The sequence below is a fragment of the Mixophyes fleayi genome, chromosome 7 (genome assembly GCF_038048845.1).
Source record: "Mixophyes fleayi isolate aMixFle1 chromosome 7, aMixFle1.hap1, whole genome shotgun sequence".
Taxonomy (NCBI): domain Eukaryota; kingdom Metazoa; phylum Chordata; class Amphibia; order Anura; family Limnodynastidae; genus Mixophyes; species Mixophyes fleayi.
The window spans coordinates 152626714-152651189 of record NC_134408.1 but is presented as its reverse complement, the minus strand read 5'-3'; the positions used below and the strand labels follow the sequence as shown (position 1 = coordinate 152651189).

The window sequence follows — 24476 nt, the reverse complement described above, 5'->3', positions numbered from 1 at the left end:
GTCATACATATGAGTGGATCAACTATAAGACTGGATCTGAAACATCAATGGTTGACATATAACACTGGATGGGTTATGTCACTGGAATGAATGGATGGTCAATTATTCTGGAAATATAACAGAATTCATCGCTGAAAGGTTTGAGTAACGTGTTCTTCCTCTAGATTATCATTCAGGGACAGACTATAGCTTAGGATGGGAGCAGCAATCGCAGAGACTTACATGCATGACCGAAAGCTACAATAGAAGTAAACGGCTCTCGTGAAACATACAAGAAACACTGCATGACATGGGCGACACACCAGGAAAGCTCTGACGTGTAAGAACAGCTTTTCATGCATCCATTACACAGCTGCACTCACACTGAAGCACATGCATGGAGCAGATCACGGGACAGCCTTCCCAACACGCAACACAGACTTCACTTTGTATCATATTAGTGTTACGGACACGTAAACACCATAATATATATATATTACATAACAATAACCTGTTATTTCACATTTGAATGCTATGTTTTGGGAAGGAATTCCCCCCATTGTATAATTATTATACTTTTCATAAAGTTGGGAGATACTTACTGGGGGAACGTCCCCCGCACATTGACAGAGACAACATGGACATAAGAAGGACATACTGGGGATAGAAATAATGAACTGAGACAGTCACAACATAAGACATAAAACATGACAGTCGTACACGGGACAACGTACAGAAACAGTTTGTCCCACTAGTCAATGTGTTGTCATACGCTAGTCTACACCCTCCATGAGGATGAATATGAAGCCTCTCCATCTGCTGCCACTGTGCATAGTCTCTCCATCTGCACCATAGCATTGTGTGCCATTCGAGGGGTAGATCTACTAATGCAGGAAAAGTGGAGGTGTTGCCCACAACAGCCAATCAGATTCTAGCTATCATTATGTAGAATGTACTAGATAAAAGACAGCTAGAATCTTATTGGTTGCTATGGGCAACACCTCCACTTTACCTGTTTAGAAGCATTAGTAGATCTACCCCCCGAATGTCTTTACGACTATCACACTGTCCTATTTAATGAGTGATACTCAGCACACAAACACGGTATTGTGACTTTTTAGTTGTTTGGTCTGCGCCATTTAGAGAATCCAGAGGACACATCATTCAGCATGCAGAGTGGAGTGAGCGCTCGCGTCATATGCAAGGTATAAAATAACAATAGAAAGTGCCACATGAGCGCCATGCAAAGTCCTGCAGAAATGAAAAACAGAAATGCCATAAAACCTGCGTCCCGCAGGAGGAGCGGTATGTGGTGAATTGACCCGCCGGGTCCGGCTCCTTACTCACTTTCACCTTGCTGCCCAGACCCTCCGCGGTTTTACACTGGCCGTTTGTCTCCTTCGCCTCTCGTTTTCTCATGCGCAGCGTGTGCCAAGAACATGACTTCCTGTTGTACCAAAAAACGCACCAATCAAATGGCAGAACTTAAATGTCAGCGTAGAAAGGGCGCCGTCCACACAGGATCCTAATAAAGAACTTCTGGAAACATTTCAACCACACATCATGCAAGTTAGAGGGTTATGTGTAGCACAGCTGTATCTGTAAGGATACAATGTATCTATATTCAGCAATTCCCTCTGTAGTTTAGGAAAAGGTTTTCTAAGTCAATTCAGAAAACTGCAGCACATATAAAAACGAGGCTTAGTTACACAATCGATCAGTTTTCAGTTTTTATTCGATAAAGTGGCTCAAAAAGCACAAATATGCCAAGATCCATAACAACCAATCAGAAATGACCTGTAAACAGTCTAACCAAAGTTACACTTAATAAGCACCTACGATTCTGCATCACTCCATCCTACACCTAACTGGATGGAAATCGCAGTGTGTATGGGCCAAAAAGATGGTGAATTTCTATCTAATCAGCCTCTATCTACGTCAGTCGGAATGGACAGTAAATCTCTCCGGATATAAAGTCATGGTCCAGATAATGGTGTAAATCCGACAGACAGAGGTGGGCTCGAGTCTGTCAGCTCACTATATGTCACAGCGTAGTTGTATCTCTGGTGCTATAATGTATATATAATGTATAATATAATGAGATACATTCTTGTGCTGCACTAGACCCGGCCATCTCACCACTTACAGAACTATATAGCAGCAATAATTAGCAGATAAAAATAGGTTTGTGAATTTAAAAAAACTACAAAGATAGAATTCTGTCAGATATATAAGGCAGTGTAAGAGTTAATCCCATTTAACTGGACAATATTTCCTAGTACTGGTGAGGTCGGTGAATTTCATTACAGATCAAAGGGAAATTGTACTTTTTTATGACATTATTATGTTCATTAAATTTATAATGATGGAAGATTTCAGGCGATGACTACGAGAAGAATATGTTTATATATAGAAAGGTTCTGCAGGCCGGTCATATTTACATACTAATCACATGACTGCATCTGTACACGGATCAGCCTTGTACAAAGTGATATGTTATATATATATATCAGATCTATTAAAGAGCCCCCCTTTACCCCAGGTCACCCGCAGCCTCTTCCCACCTCGGGCACCCGCAGCCTCGCCTCACCCCAGGTCACCTGCAGCCTCTCCTCACCCCAGGTCACCTGCAGCCTCGCATCACCTCGGGCACCCGCAGCCTCTCCTCACCCCAGGTCACCCACAGCCTCTCCTCACCCCAGGTCACCCACAGCCTCTTCTCACCTCGGGCATCCCCAGCCTCGCCTCACCCCAGGTCACCTGCAGCCTCACCCCAGGTCACCCGCAGCCTCGCATCATCTCGGGTCACCCGCAGCCTCGCCTCACCCCAGGTCACCTGCAGCCTCACCCCAGGTCACCTGCAGCCTCACCCCAGGTCACCCGCAGCCTCGCCTCACCCCAGGTCACTCACAGCCTCGCCTCACCCCAGGTCACCTGCAGCCTCACCCCAGGTCACCCGCAGCCTCTTCCCACCCCAGGTCACCTGCAGCCTCTCCTCACCCCAGGTCACCTGCAGCCTCACCCCAGGTCACCTGCAGCCTCTCCTCACCCCAGGTCACCTGCAGCCTCACCCCAGGTCACCCACAGCCTCGCCTCACCCCAGGTCACCTGCAGCCTCACCCCAGGTCACCCGCAGCCTCTTCCCACCCCAGGTCACCTGCAGCCTCTCCTCACCCAAGGTCACCTGCAGCCTCACCCCAGGTCACCTGCAGCCTCTCCTCACCCCAGGTCACCTGCAGCCTCACCCCAGGTCACCTGCAGTCTCTCCTCACCTCGGGTCACCTGCAGCCTCTTCTCACCTCGGGCATCCCCAGCCTCGCCTCACCCTAGGTCACCTGCAGCCTCACCCCAGGTCACTCACAGCCTCGCATCATCTCGGGTCACCCGCAGCCTCGCCTCACCCCAGGTCACCCACAGCCTCGCCTCACCCCAGGTCACCCACAGCCTCGCCTCACCCCAGGTCACCTACAGCCTCGCCTCACCCCAGGTCACCTGCAGCCTCACCCCAGGACACCCGCAGCCTCGCCTCACCCCAGGTCACCCGCAGCCTCACCCCAGGTCACCCGCAGCCTCACCCCAGGTCACCCACAGCCTCGCCTCACCCCAGGTCACCCACAGCCTCGCCTCACCCCAGGTCACCCACAGCCTCGCCTCACCCCAGGTCACCCACAGCCTCGCCTCACCCCAGGTCACCCGCAGCCTCACCCCAGGTCACCCGCAGCCTCACCCCAGGTCACTCACAGCCTCGCCTCATCCCAGGTCACCTGCAGCCTCACCCCAGGTCACTCACAGCCTCGCATCATCTCGGGTCACCCGCAGCCTCGCCTCACCCCAGGTCACCCACAGCCTCGCCTCACCCCAGGTCACCCACAGCCTCGCCTCACCCCAGGTCACCTACAGCCTCACCCCAGGTCACCTGCAGCCTCACCCCAGGACACCCGCAGCCTCGCCTCACCCCAGGTCACCCGCAGCCTCACCCCAGGTCACCCACAGCCTCACCCCAGGTCACCCACAGCCTCGCCTCACCCCAGGTCACCCACAGCCTCGCCTCACCCCAGGTCACCCGCAGCCTCACCCCAGGTCACCCACAGCCTCGCCTCACCCCAGGTCACCCACAGCCTCGCCTCACCCCAGGTCACCCACAGCCTCGCCTCACCCCAGGTCACCCGCAGCCTCACCCCAGGTCACCCACAGCCTCGCCTCACCCCAGGTCACCCGCAGCCTCACCCCAGGTCACTCACAGCCTCGCCTCATCCCAGGTCACCTGCAGCCTCACCCCAGGTCACCCACAGCCTCGCCTCATCCCAGGTCACCCGCAGCCTCGCCTCACCTCCGGTCAGCCGCAGCCTCGCCTCATCCCAGGTCACCCGCAGCCTCGCCTCACCTCGGGTCAGCCGCAGCCTCGCCTCACCCCAAGTCACCCGCAGCCTCTCCTCACCTCCGGTCAGCCGCAGCCTCACCCCAAGTCACCCGCAGCCTCGCCTCATCCCACGTCACCCGCAGCCTCTCTTCACCCCACATCACCCACAGCCTCCTCTATTTCCCTGCTTCTCCTCATTTCATCTCCCTCTACCGCATCATCTCATCCCTTCCACATCCCGGTTGCTCCTCTTTCTCTGATTAATGACATCTTCTCCCCTCCTCACATCATTCCATCCTAATCTGCATATTACACTTAGAAGCTGGGACTACACGGGATTCACAGTGTAAAACAGGCTCAGAAGAAACATATAAATGTCAGGGCTTAGTGCAAACACACTGTGCACAACGCATTTCTCCTCTGATTCCAACGTTCTACAGGAAACTTACAAATGAAATCTAATTCACAAACACATACATGTCATATGTTACGTAGTGAGAGGGGTGCCAGGTAAAATTTCCTCTAAAACAAATGAAAGAGTCTCTAAAGCAAAAAAATGGATCTAATCATGTAACATCCACAATATATATTATTTGCAACATGAGAACAGCTAAAGCATCAATTCCATCACTGTGGCAGCCATTATAAGATAATATCTGCAAATTATAGTTCAGAAAAATACCATGGCAACCACAGTCACATAATGTAATGAGCAGAGAGGCTTTGAAACGCCCCTCTGAGCTCTGACTGCACTGTAAAAATGAGTGCTGCTTTAATTACTTTGTTTTTACCTCGCCATCTAACCCAGCAACTCCTGGTTCCCTGTGACATGCTCATTAATAGGGTTACTGGAAGGATGTTTGGTGCGACCAGGAAAATATATCCAATTATCAAACCTTTATGTCAAATATCTTGATTTTTGCTAAGTCTATGAAAAGTTAAAACATATATTTGTGGATGTCACCCGAAGCTCTTTATGTATGTCAGATATATATATATATAAATAAATAGATAAGAAATGTTACATTATGTGTTTGCAAATCACTTAACATCTAATTTATGGCAGGAAAATCCCTATAGATCTGTCCGATAGAGGAATGATTAGGAATTAGCAGCTCACAATTTTTTACTAATGGGGGATCTGCCTGGGAGGTGACTGCCCAAACGTTTTATTGCAGAAATTCACTGTTCAAAACTATCAACATACTTCATAGCACCAGAACTAGTATTTCAAAAACTGACATTTTCTAGCACAAAGATTTAAATCTTTATTTATATTACAACTGATCCAAATGTTTATAATGTCTGTCGTAGATCATGTCCTGCATATCTAGAACTCACAGTTCTTAGAGCACAAGAGCTGACAATTCGATCACACACAATGCGCAACATCCTCGGAATTATTCACATTTCAACATATTTCTCCTTATTTTAGAATTATTTGTTTGAACCAGAAATTTAACAAATGAAAGTCCAAAAATAAAAAGGTGAATGCCTCATGAAAACATGCCGAGACCCTGGTGAAAATTTATTTTACATATTTAAAATAGTACATTTAAAATGATTTGTTACAATACAGGTACAATGATAAACATTGTGACTAGCATTATATTGCACAATCTGACGTCATCAATAGGACTGTGGGGCTTTTTTTTCTCTCTTTTCTGTCTTTTTTTAAATAGTGCAAAATACTTTATACAGGAATGTACTGTAAGGGGGGGGTCTCGCCAAAGAAAATATTTTACAAGTTCACCGTGAACACATAGGTTAAAATAACAGAAATTAAAATCCAAATAAAAATAATGACAGGCTGTACATAGAAATTGCCACAGACAACATAACAAGTCTCCTCTTCGAGGAGATGGACTCAGTCCAGAGAGCAGAATTATCACCAATTTACAGAATTGTAACATGGCACAAAGTCCGGTCCAGTCTGTTCCACGTTCTGTACGATGAATCAATACAGAACTCGTCTTTACCATCTAGGTTTGAAAATCTGTACAATTATTAACAAAAAAAAAAAAAAAGGAAATAAAAAAATAACGAGTATCCGCATGGCGACGGCCAACGCCGCGACGCTCCACATTCAACGCTTCTTCCAACAGCACTGTGAAAAAAATCAGCAGAAAATCCCCAAAATCCATTTACTGTTCCCGGGCAGCCAATGTGGCACTTACTTGATGCTTCTGTCGCTATTTTCAGCAGAAGGTTTAGTAATTTGCCCCAAAATGGAGCCTGGGATCCAGCCTTCCGCTGCCGGAGAGTGGTCGTTGGACGGTCGGTAGACCAGGAACATGTTTTGCTGATTGATGGCTAAAACTTGCACAATCTCTCCCTGGTAGACGCAGATCTCGTTCTCCTTCAGTGCATAGTAGTCTTGGATCACAGTCATGGAGGCCGTCCCGTTACACCCGGCCAGCTCGTTCTGCGAGGACAGGGGGAGACAAGGTGCTTAATAATCTGAGCTGCCCAGTACGGCCTGGTACCTACAGCAAGGATCAGGGCCACAATCTGGGCTAAATATTAAGTAATGAGCTCTGTATTGTGGAGCTAATGTGGAAATTGGTTCACTAGAAGAATGTACTGTAACCCACAGCAACCAATAATGTTCAATTTTGTAAACTGTAATAGAAAAGTAACACGCTATGACTGGTTGCTGTGGGTAACAACAAGTGCCCCCAATATAATAAGTCTGCAGGTCCCACAGGAAGTACGGTTCATTGTATTATAACTGGCAAGGACAATATGGAATATGGAAACGTAAAAACGGAACAGTAAGATTGTGACGTTTAACAAGGATGAGTGAGAAAATATTCTATCACCAATCGGTTGATTTAGAACTTCATGGTAAGTGCTTTGTTACAATGTGTCTCATTGTGAATATATTATACAGAATATCAGTACTTTAGCATTTAATGGTAAATAAAGGTTCTAAAAAAAGAAGCATTTCATGAGGATAGAAATATTTCCTGGCAATGTGATTCCACCAAATCTCATAGTAAGTCACCACTGTACGTCCGGCTCCATCACGCAGCGAATATAACACACAGATAGGGAACAGGACATGATGTGACTAATACGGCTTCATATAGTCAGAAATAAAGATAGTAAAACTTAGAGGTAAGTTTGCTTTAGACCCTTCAGTTCCTGATAATCTGCCTGGTGGTCCCAAGCCAGGTAAGGATCCATATAATTTATATATATATAGATTACATGCTATCTGTGTGCTTCATTAAACATTACATTTACATTATAGTTAAGCTTTGCAAAGATACCAACATATTACAGTATTGTTCTTACAGATACAATGGTGAACGGCATTCTGGGTAACGGAGGCTGAGGGTGTTTACCTGACACATTGATTACCTGGCTGGACTCGTACTTTTCTGCAGGCTGGTACAGCTCATACCCTGGACTGCCGTTGGAGGTAGTTATTTTCTTCTGCGGTAATGACTGGTTCCGGGTTGGGAGGTTGACATATTTCTCTGAGCTGACGGGTGTGGTGGACAGAGGTCGGTTGCTGGGGGTAGGAGCGCGGGTTATCTGGGGCTTGTTCATGGCTGCGTTACTTTCCTTCCGCTGATATTCTATCGGCGATTGCAGAGCTGGATGAGGTACAGAGAGGAAATCACTGTCACCCAAAAAACCACATGTTCACCCATGAATAACATGTTCAATAAGGTAACGGCAGACTCAGGAAATTTATTTTAGTTTTTTTACTGAAATTAAATTGTTTTATGAGCAGAAAATTCAGCTTCAAAGGCCCTGAAATATCATTTTATTAGCAGCGCTGGAATATTGTACCAAAATGTATAAACTATCCTGTATGGGTATATATACCACAATAATAGTCCTCAGTGTGAGTGTGATCTCAGTGGGTGTGAGTATGCACAGTACCTAGAGGTGTACTCCGCTGTACACCCACAATAATAGTCCTCAGTGTGAGTGTGCGCTCAGTGGGTGTGAGTATGTACAGTAACTAGAGGCGTACTCCGCTATACACCCACAAGAGGCGTACTCCGCTATACACCCACAATAATAGTCCTCAGTGTGAGTGTGATCTCAGTGGGTGTGAGTATGTACAGTAACTAGAGGCGTACTCCGCTATACACCCACAAGAGGCGTACTCCGCTATACACCCACAATAATAGTCCTCAGTGTGAGTGCGCGCTCAGTGGGTGTGAGTATGCACAGTAACTAGAGGTGTGTTCCGCTATACACCCACAATAATAATCCTCAGTGTGAGTGCGCGCTCAGTGGGTGTGAGTATGTACAGTAACTAGAGGCGTACTCTGCTATACACCCACAATAATAATCCTCAGTGTGAGTGTGCGCTCAGTGGGTGTGAGTATGTACAGTAACTAGAGACGTACTCCGCTATACACCCACAATAATAATCCTCAGTGAGTGTGAGCTCAGTGAGTGTATGTACAGTAACTAGAGGCGTACTCTGCTATACACCCACAATAATAATCCTCAGTGTGAGTGTGCGCTCAGTGAGTGTATGTACAGTAACTAGAGGCGTACTCCGCTATACAGCCACAATAATAATCCTCAGTGAGTGTGAGCTCAGTGAGTGTATGTACAGTAACTAGAGGCGTACTCTGCTATACACCCACAATAATAATTCTCAGTGTGAGTGTGCGCTCAATGGGTGTGAGTATGTACAGTAACTCCACTATACACCCACACGTCAGACATTCAGTGTTTAGAGGAGAAGAACAGGACTTACTGGGAGGTGGGGGGACAGGCGCAGCCAGAGAGAGGAGAGAAGCACAGAGTTAACAAGATGGGTAATAACACAGGTGGAAAGAAATACGTTAACACTTCAAATGCTGGGTTAACCAGAGAACACAGGGTTAAATCACTGTCACTGAGGCTCTGGATACAGATTGATAGGAGCCACCTCCGATGAGCAGTACACAGATCACAGGGTAACTCCAGAGAGACTTAAACATCAACTGTAATCACTGTATAATGCAGTCCGTACAAGCAACATTTATTAATCCATAATTCCAACTTTAGTACATATAAATGTAAATAATTAGACCATAATGAGCAGATTTATCAAACCTTCTAAAATGAAAAAGTGGAGATGTTACCCATAGGAACCACTAAGATTTTAGCGATCATTTATCTAGTACATTCTAGAATCTGATTGGCTGCTATGGACTACAAACTCACTTTTTAGAAGGTTTGATAAATCTACCCCTAATGAGTTATTTAGCATAAATTATTGAGCCCCCTTATTTTTACTGGGTTTCCAATCTGTAGACCCACAATATAATGTGGTTTAATCATGGATATTAATGACCTATCCACATCCTGCAGATGATACTATCCTGACAGTCATAATGTTCTGTAGTCTGATTTCTCTTAGCTTGGACAACGGACAGCTCAGAACCAGCTGCGATGAAACAATTCATGTGATTCGGACACAGGCGAAACTTTAAAGTGTCCATGATCTGAGCTACATATTCAGTCACACATATCTTGTAGACACCCTAACATGCAACAAGTTTTCTTATAAAACAGAGTCTAATGCTTATTATAGACTATGGGGATAAGTGTTTGAGGTTCTACACTTTAAATGACATCATAATCTGCCATTTGTGTTTTATATAGTAACAGTACCCACTATCACAACATGACATCAGCCCCTGATCGGATGTCTCTGGAGTTCAGGCTGAGTGTTCTCAATTATCTATCCAGATGTCTCACCCCAGCCGCACACAGCACTTATCACCTTAGACCTACTTCCAGAAGTCTGCTAGTGGTTCCTAAATGTAATAAACAATCCAGTGGCTCTACGTTTGTGTACTGGGAAACACACATCTGGAATAATCTACCAAATTCTGTTAAATCTTCACCGACCCTAAGATAAATAGCTGTTATGTCATATTACGAGCATATGTGTAAGCAAGTATATGAACTGTATATAATGTACCCAGGACATACCTGAAAGGAAACAATGTATTCCTCCCTGGCAAAACTCTTTATAAAATAAATATTTCATACTACATTTTAGTGCTGGTTTCAGTATTATGTGTTATGAAGCTTCAGAGATCAGTGTTTGGGGAGACAGAAGAGATACGTGGAAACACTGTTCTGTAGACCCAACAAATTTACGTACCATGCAGAGAGATGAGCGATGTACAGCGCCTGTACTAGATCGCTCATTGCTGGAATCACCGGATAGGTCAGTACGAATGAGGAGATAATGACCATTACTGGGGTGTAGAATTAGTAGAGCGATGTGTGACCTAACGTGGACCTAAAATGTGACCTAAGGTGCTGGAAACTTACAGTTAGATAAAAAATGAAAAATACACTAAATTTAGGTGTTAGATAAACTTGAATAAAATAATTATGTTAAATCTATAAGGGCGACTAAACGTGGACTTATCTGTCCATAAATCCCATAGTCCATCATATGGACAGTCTCATTTATCCCTTCCTATATTCAGTCCCATTTATCCCACAGTCCATACTATGGTCAGTCCTATTTATTCTATGATTCATTCTATAGCTGTCTGACCATCATCCCATCACTTGGACATTCCTCTGTCTTCCACCATCTAACTCACCATTGAGGAAGTCTCTCTGGGTCTCTAAGACTTGGATGATATCCTGCACCCAGGCCTGTTTGATGTCAGAATTGGCAGCCTGAAGAATGACCCTATCCGAGGAGTCTCTGCTCATCAGACCAAATTTGCAGGGATCATTGTCAATGTTTTCTTCCAAGACAAGGTAATTCATCTGTCAGAGAGGGAGGAAAATTATCATTGCAACATCCACACGTCGTCAGAGCTCTGTGCGCTAGAAAATGGTACTGCCAACTAGTCCCAAGGAACGGCCCATCCGCTGGTAATCATAGGGAAATACTGGACTATAGTTATCCTAAGACCTTATGCCGCTGATCATCCATGCTGACCCTAGGGAAGGGCCGTCCGCTGGTCACTTCACACACACTGTGGTTCTGGTACATACTATGAATACAGTCATGGCCAAAAGTATTGAGAATGACACAAGTATTGGTTTTCACAAAGTTTGCTGCTTCAGTGTTTTTAGACCATTTTGTCAGATGTTGCTATGTTATACTGATGTAAAACTACAAGCATTTCATAAGTGGCAAAGGCTTTTATTGACAATTACATTAAGTTTATGCAAAGAGTCAATATTTGCAGTGTTGACCCTTCTTTTTGAAGACCTCTGCAGTTCGTCCCTGACATGCTGTCAATCAACTTCTGGGCCACATACTGACTGATGGCCGCCCATTCTTGTCTAATCAATGTGTGGAGCTTGTCAGAATTTGTGGTGTTTTGTTTGTCCACCGCCTCTTGAGGATTGACCACAAGTTCTCAATGGGATTAAGGTTTGGGGAGTTTCCTGGCCATGAACCCAAAATTTCGATGTTTTGATCCCCGAGCCACTTAGTTATCACTTTTGCCTTATGGCAAGGTGCTCCATCATGCTGGAGAAGGCATTGTTCATCACCAAATTGTTCTTGGATGGTTGGGAGAAGTTGCTCTTAGAGGATGTTTTGGTTCCATTCTTTATTCATGGCTGTGTTCTTAGGCAAAATTGTGGGTAAGCCCACTCCCTTGGCTGAGAAGCAACCCCACAAATGAATGGTCTCAGGATGCTTTACTGTTGGCATGACACAGGACTGATGGTAGCGCTCACCTTTCCTTCTCCGGTCAAGCATTTTTCCAGATGCCCCAAACAATCTGAAAGGGGATTCATCAGAGAAAATGACTTTACCCCAGTCCTCAGCAGTCCAATCCCTGTACCTTTTGTAAAATATCAGTCTGTCCCTGATGTTTATCCTGGAGAGAAGTGGATTCTTTGCTGGCCTTCTTGACACCATGCCATCCTCCAAAAGTCTTTGTCTTACTGTGCATGCAGATGCACTCACACCTGCCTGCTGCCATTCCTGAGCAAGCTCTGCACTGGTGGTGCCCCGATCCCGCAGCTGAATCAACTTTAGGCAACGGTCCTAGCTCTTGCTGGACGTTCTTGGTCGCCCTGAAGCCTTCTTCACAACTATTGAGTCTCTCTTCTTCAAGTTCTTGATGATCCGATAAATTGTTGATTTATGTGCAATCTTACTAGCAGCAATATCCTTGCCTGTGAAGCCCTTTTTGTGCAAAGCAATGATAACTGCACGTGTTTCTTTGCAGATAACTGTGGTTCACAGAGGAAGAACAATGATTTCAAGCACCACCCTCCCTTTAAAGCTTCCAGTCTGTTATTCTAACTCAATCAGCATGACAGAGTGATCTCCAGCCTTGTCCTCGTCAACACTCTCACCTGTGTTAACAAGAGAATCACTGACCTGATGTCAGTTGGTCCTTTTGTGGCAGGGCTGAAATGCAGTGGAAATGTTGTGTTTGGGATAAAGTTCATTGTCTTGGCAAAGAGGGACTTTGAAATTAATTGCAATTCATCTGATCACTCTTCATGACATTCTGGAGTATATGCAAATTGCTATCATAAAAACTGAGGCAGCAGATTTTGAGAAAAATTATATTTGTGTCATTCTCAAAACTTTTGTCCATGACTGTACACCTACACCCAAGGTTAGGGATCATGGATCCCTCTGCTGTACGTGACTCACAACGCGCACAAGCAGCCACAGTGACTCACAACATGCACAAGCAGCCACAGTGTCTCACAACGCGCACAAGCAATCACAGTGACTCACAACGCGCACAAGCAGCCACAGTGTCTCACAACGCGCACAAGCAGTCACAGTGACTCAACGCACACAAGCAGTCACAGTGACTCAACGCACACAAGCAGCCACAGTGACTCACAACGCGCACAAGCAGCCACAGTGTCTCACAACGCGCACAAGCAGCCACAGTGACTCAACGCACATAAGAAGCCACAGTGACTCACAACGTACACAAGCAGTCACAGTGACTCACAACGCACACAAGCAGTCACAGTGACTCACAACGCGCACAAGCAGCCACAGTGTCTCACAACGCGCACAAGCAGCCACAGTGACTCAACGCACATAAGAAGCCACAGTGACTCACAACGTACACAAGCAGTCACAGTGACTCACAACGCACACAAGCAGTCACAGTGACTCACAACGCGCACAAGCAGCCACAGTGACTCACAACGCACATAAGAAGCCACAGTGACTCACAACGCGCATAAGAAGCCACAGTGACTCACAACGCACATAAGCAGCCACAGTGACTCACAACGCACATAAGCAGCCACAGTGACTCACAACGCACATAAGCAGCCACAGTGACTCACAACGCACATAAGCAGCCACAGTGACTCACAACGCACATAAGCAGCCACAGTGACTCACAACGCACATAAGCAGCCACAGTGACTCACAACGCACATAAGCAGCCACAGTGACTCACAACGCACATAAGCAGCCACAGTGACTCACAACGCACATAAGCAGCCACAGTGACTCACAACGCACATAAGCAGCCACAGTGACTCACAACGCACATAAGCATTCACAGTGACTCACAAGCAGCCACAGTGACTCACAACATGCACAAGCAGTCAAGGTGTCTAACAACTCACAAAACACATTCATTGTTGGCTGTGGACAAGACTACGCTGCCATGTATTAATTCCCATTTGAACTGAAATTCCCAAAAAGGATCAATGCTGCGAAACTTTGGGGGTAACGACACTCATCACCCATCAGGAAGGGACCCACCGCCCACCCACCACTGAAGGGTAACCATAGCCCAAGGGCAAGCACTGGGAAATGTTTTTATGTCTCACCTTAATGCCTCTTTTAAACATGTATCCCGGGGTGGAGGAGCCTTTCCGGAGGAGTTCACTTAAAATAACAATCTGTTCAAACAGGAAAACTCGCCTCTCTTTAGGGCGAGACTGGAGACCTGATTCCTGCTCAGTCACATAGAACGTGTCTTGCTGAAGAAGTTTTCCCTGGGCGGTCAGCTTTCCCTGGGGGAGAACGCAGTGTGATAAGAGGTGATACAAAGTGTCCCTGCTGATATAAACACGTTTCTATACAGAATTCTGTGATTGGACATTGTGCTAAAAGTGATCAACATGTTTCACACTTAGGGGTATATTTACTAAACTGCGGGTTTGAAAAAGTGGAGGTGTTGCCTATAGCAACCAATCGGATTCTAGTTATCATTTATTTAGTACAGTCTACAAAATGACAGCTAGAATCTGATTGCTATAGGCAACATCTCCACTTTTTCAAATATAAATATACCCCTTAGTAGTAAAGTTGTTTTAGAAGTCTCAGATCCATAAAGTGTCACTGTGGGATCGCTCCGGAATCCTCTGTAACGTGGTTTTATTGGCTTATGATCGTTTAAACAGAACACCCTAAGCTGGGATTGGTGACACAAATCTCTAATGTTAATTATTGTTTATTGTTAACCTTATTCCTTTTGACTGCAATACAAGCCTCATGCTCTATACAGACATCATAGCTGGGCCTCAGTCATGTAACATTTTTAAAGGGCTCAACAATTATCTTCCTTTTATGATCATTTTAGTTTCCAAGTCTTCCAGCAGACGCCCTGGCAGGAAGCATAGTCCATAAAACAACATTGTCCCCTAAAACGTATAGTATAAAGTAACAGTCTTTTATAAGATGTAACAACCTGAACTGTACAACGGGCCTCTTACTTCCAGCCCTCAGGTACTCACAACTGGCCATGTTTTCGTATTTCCTTCTATGCACAATTACTAATCCAGGCAAACAGAATGAGTCCGAGTATGGTTAAGGAAATGCCGAAAACATGACCTGCTGGGAGATCAAAAGGATTAGAGTTGAGGAACATGGTTTGCTGCACTGGTGGCGATGGAAATACCTAGCTCTAACCAGCAGGGGGAGCCCTGCACTGTACTTGGCTTCCAACAGCTACAGCACTTTCAATATTTGCAGATGAAAACAACCAAATAATATTTGGACGTAACCAGGAAATAAATCCAACAACCAAAATACCTCACTTCAAATAAAAGCTGAAGATAATTGTCATGTATAATAATAATACAATGGTTATATTTCAGCAATGACATTGCACAATAATAAAACATATTTTAGTGCACACCCAGCCTGATTAACAATAAACATTGACTTTCAATCAGTGCGGATCCCTCCAGGCACGGCATGAAAACCCGTCCGTCAAGTTCCAGCTCTTTCACATCGTGTTTACAGGCTGTGAGCATCGCCCACATACCTCTTTGTCTTATTTTGCTAATTACATAATTATATTAAATGTACATTCTCAGAATATTATATTAAACTTTGCATTATCTGCAGATTAGAGAAGATCGATCTCACCTCGAATCCCTGAAGTCTCCCCAAGTTCATCATGTCGTTGCAGCGTTTCGGTACAAGGCACATTAACTCCACGGATTTCTGTCGCACACAACACAAAAAGAATGACGTTATTACAGACTGACAGATACTGCGCTGCTCTTATATAACCAACGTCTTATGGCGGATACTGATTAATGGGTTCTAGACAGATAACACTGGATGGAGGGTAACTTGTAAGAACAGAAGATGCATCTTTACTGGGATTTTCCCCCTCACATAATAATCCTCTGCAATAAATGGCCGCTTCTACGCACTTTTTCCTGGTGCTGCCACTGAAATTGGGAAAATGCGGGGGTATTAGGTTCTGAACTGACTGATGGCGCTGACGTAACGGCAGCTGAAGCGTTAATAATCTACAAAACCTCCAGACTGCAAATGACCGGCCCCAAATTCAGTGACAGCCGCTGCATGGGGACCCTTCCTCCACCCGTGCAGTCTGGTGGGACCCAGAGCACGGCACGCGAGACCCTCCCTTCCCTCCTGAAGGAAACGTACACAGCACCTGGTCCGACACGTTACATGTATACAAACCTCAATTTCTGAGCAGTCCAGACCGGCCTTCTGACTGTACTTCAGAAAGTCCTGTAAGACAGAGAAACGCGTTAGATTGGCGCCCACTCAGCGTCAGTCTGGCACCAGATATTAAGGGAATTTGTGTCCGTTACCTTAAGGAGCAGCTGGTACTTGGTTATCCGTTGGATTGGTTTAATGAGGAAGTCATTGAGTGTGAATCTCTGGTTAACTTCCTGCTTCAATTCCTGCAGAATGAGCAGAATCAGATATTAATCCCAAGATCACCCTGTACACAGCGTTCACCTCCCCACTAGCGTCTTACAGATATTAATACAGAAAGAATTGTAAAACACAGAACGATCCTCTGAAATCTATTAGGGAGACTGAAGGAGCCAGTTACTAGCACAGGGGATGCGCAGACTTCTCTCCGGTGATGCCGCAAGTCTCGATCTGCGCTGACGCACGCAGATTCCTGCCAAAGTGCCTGGTTATATGGAGCAGACGTCTATATCAATGGACAGGAGGAGATAGGCAAAGGCTAATATTGTGGAGCAAAGCAACAACAAGATTTCAGTTTGCAGAGTGAAAGGATTAAACTGAGATAAAGGGGACAACATCACACTAGCTGTGAGCTGGTGGAGATCAAGTCCTATACTTTAATGGGCGGCTTGTTCACCTTACAGTAGCACTACGGAGCATAAAACGCAGTGGAGTGTAACCCCCCCCCCCTTGCTTTCAGCATAAATAAGATCCATACATTAGAAGGACTTCTAGTCCGTGACTGACGGTGAGATCAGGAAGCCTAAGAGGTCCATAGACAACTGCGCAGATCCAGCATAAATATCTCATAATGAGAACCACACACTTTACCGTAACGTAATTGTATTTCATCCAAACTCATTTATCAGGGTATAATATCTCTAACCTGATAGAGGGAAGTTAAATCCGAAATTATTATGGGAAAAAATTATTTGCTGGTCCTCGTTAAGAATTTACATCCCTGGAACAGAAGAGGTCGGGACTCATATAGTAGAGAATACAAAAGGGGCAATAAAAAGATATTGTGAAGACTAATAGACGTCAAAAACTAGGTGATAAATCCCCTCCTAATGTGGAGAATACATCACATTCAGACATAACAGGCAACACATCCAGCATTATTACAGGACAATTATCTTTACATTGACGATCTAGAGACAAATCTGGTAAGATACGTGTGGTGTTAGATACACAAGGTGTCAGATACATATGGTGCTAGATGCGCGAGGTGTCAGATACGTGTGGTGCTAGATACGCGAGGTGTCAGATACGTGTGGTGCTAGATGCCCGAGGTGTTAGATACATATGGTGCTAGATACGAGAGGCGTCAGATACATGTGGTGCTAGATACACGAGGCGTCAGATACGTGTGGTGCTAGATGCCCGAGGTGTTAGATACGTGTGGTGTTAGATACGAGAGGCGTCAGATACATATGGTGCTAGATACACGAGGTGTCAGATACATATGGTGCTAGATACACAAGGTGTCAGATACATATGGTGCTAGATGCCCGAGGTGTTAGATACGTGTGGTGCTAGATGCCCGAGGTGTTAGATACGTGTGGTGCTAGATACGCGAGGTGTCAGATAGGGGAACTGTCAGGTAGATGAGGTGTCAGATACGTGTGGTGTTAGATACACGAGGTGTCAGATACATATGGTGCTAGATGCGCGAGGTGTTAGATACGTGTGGTGCTAGATACGCGAGGTGTCAGATACATGTGGTGCTAGATGCCCGAGGTGTTAGATACATGTGGTGCTAGATGCCGAGGTGTTAGATACGTGTGGTGCTAGATACACGAGGTGTCAGATACATATGGTGCTAGATGTGCGAGGTGTTAGATACATGTGGTGTTAGATACACAAGGTGTCAGATACGTGTGGTGCTAGATGCCCGAGGTGTTAGATACGTGTGGTGCTAGATGCCGAGGTGTTAGATACGTGTGGTGCTAGATACACAAGGTGTCAGATACATATGGTGCTAGATGCCCGAGGTGTTAGATACATGTGGTGCTAGATACACGAGGTGTTAGATACGTATGGTGCTAGATGCGCGAGGTGTTAGATACGTGTGGTGCTAGATACACAAGGTGTCAGATACATATGGTGCTAGATGCCCGAGGTGTTAGATACGTGTGGTGCTAGATGCCGAGGTGTTAGATACGTGTGGTGCTAGATACACAAGGTGTCAGATACATATGGTGCTAGATGCCCGAGGTGTTAGATACGTGTGGTGCTAGATACACAAGGTGTCAGATACATATGGTGCTAGATGCCGAGGTGTTAGATACGTGTGGTGCTAGATGCCGAGGTGTTAGATACGTGTGGTGCTAGATGCCCGAGGTGTTAGATACGTGTGGTGCTAGATGCCGAGGTGTTAGATACGTATGGTGCTAGATGCGCGAGGTGTTAGATACGTGTGGTGCTAGATACACAAGGTGTCAGATACATATGGTGCTAGATGCCCGAGGTGTTAGATACGTGTGGTGCTAGATACACAAGGTGTTAGATACGTGTGGTGCTAGATGCCCGAGGTGTTAGATACGTGTGGTGCTAGATACACAAGGTGTCAGATACATATGGTGCTAGATGCGCGAGGTGTTAGATACGTGTGGTGCTAGATACACAAGGTGTCAGATACATATGGTGCTAGATGCCGAGGTGTTAGATACGTGTGGTGCTAGATGCCGAGGTGTTAGATACGTGTGGTGCTAGATGCCGAGGTGTTAGATACGTGTGGTGCTAGATGCCCGAGGTGTTAGATACGTGTGGTGCTAGATGCCGAGGTGTTAGATACGTATGGTGCTAGATGCGCGAGGTGTTAGATACGTGTGGTGCTAGATACACAAGGTGTCAGATACATATGGTGCTAGATGCCGAGGTGTTAGATACGTGTGGTGCTAGATACACAAGGTGTCAGATACATATGGTGCTAGATGCGCGAGGTGTTAGATACGTGTGGTGCTAGATACACAAGGTGTCAGATACATATGGTGCTAGATGCCGAGGTGTTAGATACGTGTGGTGCTAGATGCCGAGGTGTCAGATACGTGTGGTGCTAGATACACAAGGTGTCAGATACATATGGTGCTAGATGCCGAGGTGTTAGATACATATGGTGCTAGATGTGCGAGGTGTTAGATACGTGTGGTGCTAGATGCCGAGGTGTTAGATACGTGTGGTGCTAGATGCCCGAGGTGTCAGATACATATGGTGCTAGATGCCGAGGTGTTAGATACGTGTGGTGCTAGATGCCCGAGGTGTTAGATACGTGTGGTGCTAGATGCCGAGGTGTTAGATACGTGTGGTGCTAGATGCCCGAGGTGTTAGATACGTGTGGTGCTAGATGCCCGAGGTGTCAGATACATATGGTGCTAGATGCCGAGGTGTTAGATACGTGTGGTGCTAGATGCCCGAGGTGTTAGATACATGTGGTGCTAGATGCCGAGGTGTTAGATACGTGTGGTGCTAGATACACGAGGTGTCAGATACATATGGTGCTAGATACACAAGGTGTCAGATACATATGGTGCTAGATACACAAGGTGTCAGATACATATGGTGCTAGATGCCCGAGGTGTTAGATACGTGTGGTGCTAGATGCCGAGGTGTTAGATACGTATGGTGCTAGATACACGAGGTGTTAGATACATATGGTGCTAGATACACAAGGTGTCAGATACATATGGTGCTAGATACACAAGGTGTCAGATACATATGGTGCTAGATGCCCGAGGTGTTAGATACGTGTGGTGCTAGATGCCGAGGTGTTAGATACGTGTGGTGCTAGATACGCGAGGTGTCAGATACGTGTGGTGTTAGATACGTGTGGTGCTAGATGCCGAGGTGTCAGATACATATGGTGCTAGATGCCCGAGGTGTTAGATACGTGTGGTGCTAGATACGCGAGGTGTCAGATAGGATAACTGTCAGGTAGATGAGGTGTCAGATACGTGTGGTGTTAGATACACGAGGTGTCAGATAGGGGAACTGTCAGGTAGATGAGGTGTCAGATACGTGTGGTGTTAGATACACGAGGAGTAAGGTAGGTGGGTTCTAGAGCTATCAAACCACTAAGCAGCCTTTCTTACCTCAAAATAAGAGTCATACTCAGCGACCACGTACTCCGAACGCGGTTTATTTTGGCAGTATACAACATACATGTGTAATTTTCTCTCCTGGACAAAAACAGGACATAATGATCAGTATTATTAGAAAATTTTACATTGGCTCTGTAAATACCCTTCCCAATGTATGTCACATACACTGTATACAATACACTACACACACACCCCACAGAATGTGTAGAATAACCCCACCTACACTATATACAATACACTACACACACACACACACACCATAGAATGTGTGGAATAACCCCACCTACACTATATACAATACACTGTACACACACATACACATACACACCATAGAATGTGTAGAATAACCCCACCTACACTGTATACAATACACTACACACACATACACACCATAGAATGTGTAGAATAACCCACCTACACTATATACAATACACTGTACACACACATACACATACACACCATAGAATGTGTAGAATAACCCCACCTACACTATATACAATACACTGTACACACACATACACACCATAGAATGTGTAGAATAACCCCACCTACACTATATACAATACACTACACACACACACACACACACACCATAGAATGTGTGGAATAACCCCACCTACACTATATACAATACACTGTACACACACATACACATACACACCATAGAATGTGTAGAATAACCCCACCTACACTGTATACAATACACTACACACACATACACACCATAGAATGTGTAGAATAACCCCACCTACACTATATACAATACACTGTACACACACATACACACCATAGAATGTGTAGAATAACCCACCTATACTATATACAATACACTACACACACACATACCACAGAATATGTAGAATAACCTCACATATACTATATACAATACACACTCCACTCCACTCCACTCCACTCCACTCCACTCCACTCCACTCACGTGTTTAATGAAGAGTTGGGCCAGACGCTCTGGCTCGGGGAGACATTTCTGGAGCTCTCCCATGAAAAAGCTGATGGGGAAAAAGATAAAACGTTCAGAGAGGACACTGCAGGAATCGTCACCTTCTACATAAGCCCTGGTCCTGACACCTGTATATTGCATTACTACCACTATCCATAGAATTTATGGGCCATATTGTCCTATGTATCCCTGGGCTAATAAAACAGATGAAGGAACATAAATGAGGAGAACTCTCAGTGATACAGATCACAACAGATTATTCCAGACTTCAGCCGCAGAGTTCTATAAAGGGCAGTTCTTGTCTGATAACAGATAGCAGCTGCCCAATGCCCGCATCACATGAACGCTCCGGGATGCTGGGGGTAAGAGGGGTGTTTTGCGCCTACTATATTAGAGTGTCTGGCCTTTAATGAGAAGATGTTGACATACAAGACGCAGAGGAGCAGTTGCAGTTATTAGCAGGAGAATGAGGCAGCTCTGACAATGGGGTCCCGGATCAGGACTTCACCTACAAGGGGGTTCTCGCTGGATACAGACTATGGGCAGAGCACGGACTATGTACAGTGATAGATTCTGTATGAAACTCACTCTTTGTGCCAGTCGTAGATCTGGTGAATGTTACCGAACACGATCTTATCCTTCCCGTTCATATCTTCCGGTGTTCCCTTCTCTTGTATCCTGGGAATGAAGCTCTACACAGGAGAGGATGAAGAGTGTGAATGACAACAGCCCCGTATCTCGCATTACGGTAAAGACCGAGACGGTGGACAGCCGAGAGGTTAGAGACACTTACCTCCACCACTATACCCAGATCTTTCACGTAATCCCTCTCAGTCTGCACCAGCTCATTCAGGACAAACCTGCGTTACAGTACAGTGTACATTTAGAAATAATAAAAATATAATCTCTTCTACTTGTTAGTGGTGCTGGGAAATGGACTCTTTCGGCATGGCAACGGTCCCTGACCCATTATACTACAACATAGTGTCACTCGTAGTGTAATCTGTCATTGTGCTCTATGACTAGAGTAACACGGAGACAGGACGAGTCATTGTAATTTGTGGTATGAGGGAGGGCTGCCAATATTTCAGAACCTTCCTGCTGTACATTAACAAAAATTCAGAAATAAAAATTAAGATAGACCACGCGGGTAGTGGATGTATTCTAAGTCAGGAACTAGATAGTGTGTCAGGGCTGGAGCACGTGCTAGATCAGGAGTACAAACGCATGTAGGAGTTAGATAGCACACAGAGGAGGAATCGTGCTCTAGATCAGGAGCTAGATGGCACGCAGTGGAGGAATCATGCTCTAGATCAGGAGTTAGATAACATGCAGAGGAGGAATCGTGCGCTAGATCAGGAGCTAGATGGCACGCAGTGGAGAAATTGAGCTCTAGATCAGGAGCTAGATAGCACGTAGTGGAGGAATCATGCTCTAGATCAGGAGGAAGATGGCACGCAGTGGAGGAATCGATTTCTAGAACAGGAGTTAGATAACATGCAGAGGAGGAATCGTGCGCTAGATCAGGAGCTAGATGGCACGCAGTGGAGAAATCGAGTTCTAGATCAGGAGCTAGATGGCACGCAGAGGAGGAATCGAGCTCTAGATCAGGAGCTAGATAGCACGCAGTGGAGGAATCATGCTCTAGATCAGGAGTTAGATAGCACGCAGTGGATGAATCGTACTCTAGATCAGGAGCTAGATGGCACGCAGTGGAGGAATCGATTTCTAGAACAGAAGTTAGATAACATGCAGAGGAGGAATCGTGCGCTAGATCAGGAGCTAGATGGCACGCAGTGGAGAAATCGAGTTCTAGATCAGGAGCTAGATGACACGCAGAGGAGGAATCGAGCTCTAGATCAGGAGCTAGATAGCACGTAGTGGAGGAATCATGCTCTAGATCAGGAGCTAGATGGCACGCAGAGGAGGAATCGAGCTCTAGATCAGGAGCTAGATAGCACATAGTGGAGGAATCATGCTCTAGATCAGGAGCTAGATGGCACGCAGTGGAGGAATCGATTTCTAGAACAGGAGTTAGATAACATGCAGAGGAGGAATCGTGCGCTAGATCAGGAGCTAGATGGCACGCAGTAGAGAAATCGAGTTCTAGATCAGGAGCTAGATGGCACGCAGAGGAGGAATCGAGCTCTAGATCAGGAGCTAGATAGCACATAGTGGAGGAATCATGCTCTAGATCAGGAGCTAGATGGCACGCAGAGGAGGAATCGAGCTCTAGATCAGGAGCTAGATAGCACGTAGTGGAGGAATCATGCTCTAGATCAGGAGTTAGATAGCACGCAGTGGAGGAATCGTACTCTAGATCAGGAGCTAGATGGCACGCAGTGGAGGAATCGATTTCTAGAACAGAAGTTAGATAACATGCAGAGGAGGAATCGTGCGCTAGATCAGGAGCTAGATAGCACATAGTGGAGGAATCATGCTCTAGATCAGGAGCTAGATGGCACGCAGAGGAGGAATCATGCTCTAGATCAGGAGCTAGATGGCACGCAGAGGAGGAATCGAGCTCTAGATCAGGAGCTAGATAGCACATAGTGGAGGAATCATGCTCTAGATCAGGAGCTAGATGGCACGCAGAGGAGGAATCATGCTCTAGATCAGGAGGAAGATGGCACGCAGTGGAGGAATCGATTTCTAGAACAGGAGTTAGATAACATGCAGAGGAGGAATCGTGCGCTAGATCAGGAGCTAGATGGCAAGCAGTGGAGAAATTGAGTTCTAGATCAGGAGCTAGATGGCACGCAGAGCAGGAATCGAGCTCTAGATCAGGAGCTAGATAGCACGTAGTGGAGGAATCATGCTCTAGATCAGGAGCTAGATGGCACGCAGTGGAGGAATCGTACTCTAGATCAGGAGCTAGATGGCACGCAGTGGAGGAATCATGCTCTAGATCAGGAGCTAGATGGCACGCAGTGGAGGAATCGATTTCTAGAACAGGAGTTAGATAACATACAGAGGAGGAATCGTGCGCTAGATCAGGAGCTAGATGGCACGCAGTGGAGAAATCGAGTTCTAGATCAGGAGCTAGATGGCACGCAGAGGAGGAATCAAGCTCTAGATCAGGAGCTAGATAGCACGTAGTGGAGGAATCATGGTCTAGATTAGGAGTTAGATAGCACGCAGTGGAGGAATCGATTTCTAGAACAGAAG

General features: G+C 45.7%; 1 protein-coding gene across 23 annotated transcripts in view; it reads right to left on the bottom strand.

Annotated features, from left to right (window-relative positions):
• Window positions 1–24476, bottom strand: part of KALRN (kalirin RhoGEF kinase) — a 265449-nt gene that overhangs the window by 17373 nt on the left and 223600 nt on the right. For 9 of the 23 annotated variants that reach the window (XM_075181185.1, XM_075181190.1, XM_075181191.1 and 6 more), the window contains 12 exons: window positions 22102–22168; window positions 21897–22000; window positions 21288–21357; window positions 20342–20428; window positions 16364–16456; window positions 16230–16280; window positions 15660–15737; window positions 14114–14299; window positions 10927–11098; window positions 7706–7944; window positions 6517–6764; window positions 1327–1426 (listed from right to left, as the gene is read on the bottom strand). In XM_075181185.1, the coding sequence (XP_075037286.1) occupies window positions 1327–1426; window positions 6517–6764; window positions 7706–7944; window positions 10927–11098; window positions 14114–14299; window positions 15660–15737; window positions 16230–16280; window positions 16364–16456; window positions 20342–20428; window positions 21288–21357; window positions 21897–22000; window positions 22102–22168 (1495 nt within the window). Of the gene's footprint in view, window positions 1–1326; window positions 1427–1696; window positions 6765–7689; window positions 7945–10926; window positions 11099–14113; window positions 14300–15659; window positions 15738–16229; window positions 16281–16363; window positions 16457–20341; window positions 20429–21287; window positions 21358–21896; window positions 22001–22101; window positions 22169–24476 lie in introns of those variants that run through there. The other 14 variants (XM_075181187.1, XR_012678337.1, XR_012678338.1 and 11 more) reach the window with 14 other exon arrangements.